Here is a 6,105-nt window from a genome sequence, read left to right as displayed (position 1 = left end):
CTATGAGTTTTCTTGATCTTATTACCAGCAGATATAGGTGGTTTCCGGAGCCGTCGCCAAAGAGCTTGCCAGGTGTGTGCAAGCCACGCACCCTCACCCCCACTATGCCAAGATCAGTAGTTTCATCATGTTTATGTTTAGCAAATCAAACGATTCAATTTCACTGACTAATATTAAGGCGTTGGAGAGCCCCATGAGGCCATGAGCCATCTAACCAAATATAGATGGTAAGAGGTGTTTGGTTCCATGATATATGAACCGTATGTTGTACAGTAAAGTGTGGCCGTGATAAACTGCGGCAAGAAGCAAACAATTACTATCAAATTACCAAACTTTGGTTTGATAAAATGTGGCCTAACTGTGAATTACTAGATCGTTTACTAGATCGTTGAAGGCATGTCGATAGGCAGAAGAGCCAAACAAGAGCGTGACTCGCCAAACCAGGCGTGCACCTGACACGGTCGCCGGACAAGAATCTGGTGGATCCAGAGTCGTCGAACGCGATCGCCTCATGTAGGTTGTAGCGTTGTGTGAGTGTGTGACCTGCTGCGCTGCAGCTAGGGCTCAGAGCATGGAGCAACGTGTCTCCTTCCCTCCCGCAGTACTCCATCCTCGAGCATGGACGCGGTCGGCCCAGAAGAACCATGATGGGCAAACACACCAATGGACAAACCCATCGCTCTCGGCCCGGAAAACGGCCCAGCCAAAAGCGCTGGGCGCGCGCGCGCGTGCACGCCACGTCCCGTCTCTTCCCCACCACCACACCAAGCTCACACCCGCTCGCCTAGCTAGCTCGAGAACACACTGCCCAGCTCGTTCGTCCAGCTCCGTTCATTTCCTTATCTCCTCTCTCTACCCCCACCAGGCCACCAGCCACATCTCCACCGACCGATCGCGCGCGAGCAAACAACCCAGCCCAGCCCAGCCAAGGCCGCGCCCATGGCCGCACCGATGGCCTCGCCGCTCACGGCCGTCGCCCGCGCCGCCCGCCTGCACCCCGTCTCCTGCTCCGCCTCCACGCCCAAGAACCCCAAGCATTCGCCGCAACACCAACCACCGCCGCGGCCGTCCGCCTCTCCTCTACCAACGGCGCTCGTGGCCGCGGCGGCGCCGCTGCTGCTGGCGTCCCTCCCGCCCCCGGACGCGCTGGCGGTCGGCGGCGAGCTGGGCATCCTGGAGGGGACCACGGTCGCGCTGCTGCACCCGGCCATCATGGGCGGCCTCTTCGCCTACACGCTCTGGGCGGGCTACCTCGGCTGGCAGTGGCGCCGCGTGCGCACCGTCCAGGACGAGATCACCGAGCTCAAGAAGCAGCTCAAACCGGCCGCCACCGCCGCCGTCGCCGTCGGGGCCGGCGAATCCGCCGCCCCGCCCCCTCCGCCCGCCGCCAAGTCGCCCACCGAGATCAAGATCGAAGAGCTCACCGAGGTAACCAATTTCGAACGCTCGTCTTCTAGCAGTTCGACCTGTTGTTCTTGCAATGCGGCCGTGTGTACGTGACTCATCAATCGCTCTGCGCTGCTCCGGCGCGCGACATGAACGCAGGAGCGGAAGAAGCTGGTGAAGGGGTCGTACAGGGACAAGCACTTCAACGCGGGCTCCATCCTGCTGGGGCTGGGCGTCACCGAGGCCGTCGGCGGCGCGCTCAACACCTACCTGCGCACGGGGAAGCTCTTCCCGGGCCCGCACCTCTTCGCCGGCGCCGCCATCACCGTGCTCTGGGCAGCCGCCGCCGCGCTCGTGCCGGCCATGCAGAAGGGGAACGAGACGGCAAGGAGCCTGCACATCGCACTCAACACCATCAACGTCCTGCTATTCGTCTGGCAGATCCCCACTGGGCTCGAGATCGTCGGCAAGGTCTTCGAGTTCACAAAGTGGCCATGAGCTGCTCTTGATCACCCGATACAGGAGAATTCCATTAGGCAGCCCTGATCCATCCGCATCCACGTGGTTGTTTTGCTTCGTCCTCTGTTAGTCTGTTAATAACATCATTCGCCGACTTTTAAGTGCAAAGTTTTGGTGACATTACACGGTAAATATATAGAACGAGTATGTTTTTTCCCAACACGAATTCTCCATCACTCAAAAAGTTAAAATCCCAAATAGTTCTTGCAACATATGAAGATTATTGTTCAGTCGCTATACGATTAGGTTCATCCAGGCGATGACCAACATTGAGCGATAAGCAGGCATGGTAGCGCGGAGACATGAGCAAGTGAGAATGCTTATCGTGCTTTCTCCAGATGTATATGTAGTTCGATCTGAGGTAGGATTTGATGATTTTATATGATGTGGGCAAGGATGATGAATGTGCTTGGATTAAGATGGTGGAAATGATACATGATTTGAGTAAGTGGCAGATCATCGAACTGGGGTTTGCGCGAATTACCGCGATCAGGTGCGGTGCGCGGTATACGTGGACGAACAAGCAACTGAACCCGGTTCGTTGTGTGTTAGACATGGTTGTTTATTGCCCCGGCGCTTGACCTCCGCTTCCCTTTGTGCTCCCTAGTGGCGGAAACGAGCTTGGGCTCAGATCATACTCCGCTAATTTTCGATAGTGGCCCGGAGGTGCAATGTAAGAGTAACAGATTCTTCTTCGAAATGGGTTGGATTGAGTTGGAGAACTTTCAGGGGACTCTTACTTCTTTCTTTCTGGGAGAACCTGTCAAGCAAGGTCGGAGAGAGGGATATCCTCGACTGGTGGAATTTCATGAGCTCGGGGCTCCGGCAAAAGCTCAACGGGTGGAGCGCCAATAAAGGCATAGATGCTAAGCTCCACAAACAAGCTTTGTTCACCCAGATTAAGGGGTTGGACGAGAAAGCTAATCCGGTGGGCTTAGAGGAGGAGGAATGGGCTTTTCGATACCATCTTGAGGAGCAACTGCTTGAGATCTTTAGAGTAGAAGAGGAATACTGACGCCAAAGGGGCAGGGTCAGATGGTTGCTCCAAGGAGACGCTAACACTACATACTTCCATGCAGTTGCCAATGATAGATGCGGAAAATGCAATATTACTCGTCTCATTTCGACTGAGGGACCGATTACGGGCAAGTGCTTAATCCAGGAACACATATATGACTTCTATCGGGGCATGATGGGGTCCACTGAGCCTAGGGTGTGCTCCCTGGACTCTAGAACTTGGGGAAGGGCTTCCAGAGTTTCTGAGGCAGAGAATGAACAGGTCCTGGGGACCTTTTCCGAGCAAGAATTGGAACAAATTGTGGAGGATATGAAAATGGATATGGCCCTGGGCCCGGATGGTTTCCTGATTCTTTTCTTCAAGAAATTCTGGCAACTGGTTAAACATGGAGTGTTGCATATTCTGAACGATTTCTTACTGGAAAGAATCGACACTGCTAGACTCAACTTTGGGGTGATGTCCCTTATTCCGAAGGTGCCTGACGCTGATCAAATTACCCAGTTTCGCCCCATTGCCCTTATCAACGTGATTTTCCAAATCGTTTCCAAAGCAGTGGAAATTGGACCCAATCGCCAACAGAGTCATGAGCGCAAATCAAACGACATTCATTAAGATTAGATTCATCTTGGATGGAGTGCTTGCCCTCCATGAGACGGTTCACGAGATCAGAGTACAGAAATTGGCATGTATCCTGCTAAAACTTTATTTTGAGAAGGTCTACGATAGAGTAAATTGGGATTTCCTCTCCGAGGTGCTTAGATGCAAGGGCTTTGACCCAGGGATGGTTCATCGCATCAACCAACTTGTCAGAGGTGGCCAGACAACGATCTCGATCAATGGGGAGGTTGGCCCTTTCTTCCGTAACCAACGTGGTGTGCGACAGGGAGATCCCTGTTGTTCAACTTCATGGCGGAGGCCCTATCGGCGATTCTGGCTAGAGCTAACGAAGCGGGTCACATTGAGGGGGTGATCCCGCATTTGATCTCGAGGGGCCTTACTCACCTGCAATATGCTGACGACACAATCATTATGATTAAGGATGATGATACTCAGATTGCCAACCTCAAGTTTCCGTTGATGTGCTTTGAGGACATGTTGGGCTTAAAGATAAACTTTCACGAATCAGAAGTGATTGTTATGGGCAGATCACCCACGAGACAGCAGACGGTCGCAGATTACCTGAATTGCAAGTTGGGGGAGTTCCCCTTCATGTACTTGGGGCTTCCAATTTCTGACAGGAAACTTTCTATGAAACAATGGCTATTCTTGGTCAGAAAGCCAGTGACAAAGTTGGAGCCGTGGTGGGGCAAGTTCATGTCTTCAGGGGGAAGACTGATCTTGTCAAATTCGTGCCTTGCTAGCCTCCCTACATTTGCAATGGGGATGTTTCTCCTACAGGATGGCATTCACTCGAGTTTTGATTCACATTGTGCTAGGTTCTACTGGGAGGGAGTAGGACCAAAGCGGAGATACCATCTTGTTAGCTGGCCAGTTGTTTGTCGGCCCAAAGCCCAAGGGCAAGGGGGCTATGCATTACCAACTCAAGACTTGTGAATGTGGCTTTGATGCTAAAGTGGGTGTGGAAGCTGTACCAACCGATGAACGCAATATGGGCTAAGATCCTTAGAACCAAATACCCTTCTGCGGATGATATGTTTGTAGGGCCCGCCCTCTCTAGGTCTCAATTTTGGCGCAGCATACACAAAATCAAGCACTTCTTCAAGCTGGGTGCTACTCATGTAGTGAAGGACGGAAATCACACTAGTTTCTGGTCAGATATATGGGTGGGACAAATGCCACTTAAAGATCGTTTCCCAAGGCTTTTCAGTATTTGCTATGCTCATGATTGAACGGTGGCATAGGTCTGCCAGGGTCAGAGACCGGTTGAATTTAGGCGGCAACTTCATCAAGAGGACTACTACTGTTGGCACGAGCTCTGTGAGGTGATTGCCAATACCACCCTTGGGGAAGGGCGTGATGAGGTGGTCTGGAACCTGGAGCAGTCCGGGATATACTTTGTTAGCTCTATGTACGCGAAACTATCGCAAGGGGCGACAGTCACGCACTTTAAGGACGTTTGGGCTGCCAAAATTCCTCTTAAAATCCGCATTTTCTCTTGGCAGCTCATCTTAGACAGGCTCCCCTCTAGTGCTAATTTGGCTCGTATTCATGGCCTGGGTTCTGGCCGCTGTGTTGTGTGTGGGAGCGAGGAGGACGCCGACCACATTTTGCAAATGTACGTAAGTAAGTAACTAACTAGCATCATATTTTGTAAATGTACATAAGTAAGTAACTTTATTTTTTAAATATAATTGCAGATCTTGATGATAATGTTGTGACGACAATATGGCAAAGAAACTTTTTTGTGAAGCATTGATGGAGCCATTGTAAGTTGGAGTTTTTATTCGAGCTAATTAAACTAGTAGAAAATACAACTTATATTTTTACTATTTTATTATTATTTCTATCGCAAATATGCGTACATATTTTAGTCTTAAGGGGCCCATTTGTTGACTTGTCCAAGGGTCCCGAAAAACATAGGGCCGGCCCTGCTCATATCCTCCAACCTCCCTTTATCTTTGAGTTGCTAACAAAGAGAATATCATGATCAAAGCTTAACTCCTCCAACGAAGGAATGTGACATGCCCTCCAAATTCACCTATGGCCCGAGTCTCGCTGTGTCACCTTGACCAAATGGCGGCAAATGGTGACGGGACACCGCGAGAAATTGCGGCAAATGGTGGCGGGAGAGAAATTTGATGAGGCAAGGTTTTTGTGCGCTTACTACTGATAATAAACTCAGGGTAATCACGGACAAAACGCATTGATCAAGCACCGGTGCCCTTACCGGCGCCGACTAGAACCTATCGGCCATGCCCAAGCCAAAATTCCTGCTCGGACACTCACACACCGATAACATCATGTCGGCGTCCTCTACGCCGACGAGACGGACTACCGGTGACAGACTCGTCGGCCTCAGCTACCCCGACAGGGGCTACTTGGCTTAGCCATGGCTGATAGGGTCCAGTCAGCGTCGCCATGGCCGAGGCCGTATTATTTTCGAAAATTCCCAGCTTCGATTATTATTTGCGAAAATTAATAAAAAAATCGTACCAGTATTATTTTTCAAAAAAAAATAGCCACATTTGTAGGCAAAGCTCCGAGCCTTGGGCATCAGTCAC

General features: G+C 51.1%; 1 protein-coding gene across 1 annotated transcript; it reads left to right on the top strand.

Moving 5' to 3' along the window:
- The first annotated feature begins 777 nt into the window (after positions 1–777).
- LOC127308659 (uncharacterized) lies at positions 778–2,065 on the top strand. Its single transcript, XM_051339550.1, has 2 exons — positions 778–1,428; positions 1,546–2,065. Exons 1-2 carry the CDS (start codon positions 940–942, stop codon positions 1,882–1,884), a joined length of 828 nt encoding a protein of 275 aa, XP_051195510.1. The 5' UTR covers positions 778–939; the 3' UTR covers positions 1,885–2,065.
- The last annotated feature ends 4,040 nt before the right edge of the window (positions 2,066–6,105 follow it).

This window comes from Lolium perenne, chromosome 6, assembly GCF_019359855.2.
Source record: "Lolium perenne isolate Kyuss_39 chromosome 6, Kyuss_2.0, whole genome shotgun sequence".
In the NCBI taxonomy this organism is placed as follows: Eukaryota; Viridiplantae; Streptophyta; class Magnoliopsida; order Poales; family Poaceae; genus Lolium; species Lolium perenne.
This window is presented reverse-complemented; position numbering and strand designations above follow the sequence as displayed.

Excerpts from the sequence above, each read along its gene's own strand:
- LOC127308659 (XM_051339550.1), top strand. The coding sequence starts at position 940 with ATGGCCGCACCGATGGCCTCGCCGCTCACGGCCGTCGCCCGCGCCGCC. Across the intron at positions 1,429-1,545 it reads AGATCGAAGAGCTCACCGAG|GAGCGGAAGAAGCTGGTGAA; the intron begins GTAACCAATTTC and ends ACATGAACGCAG.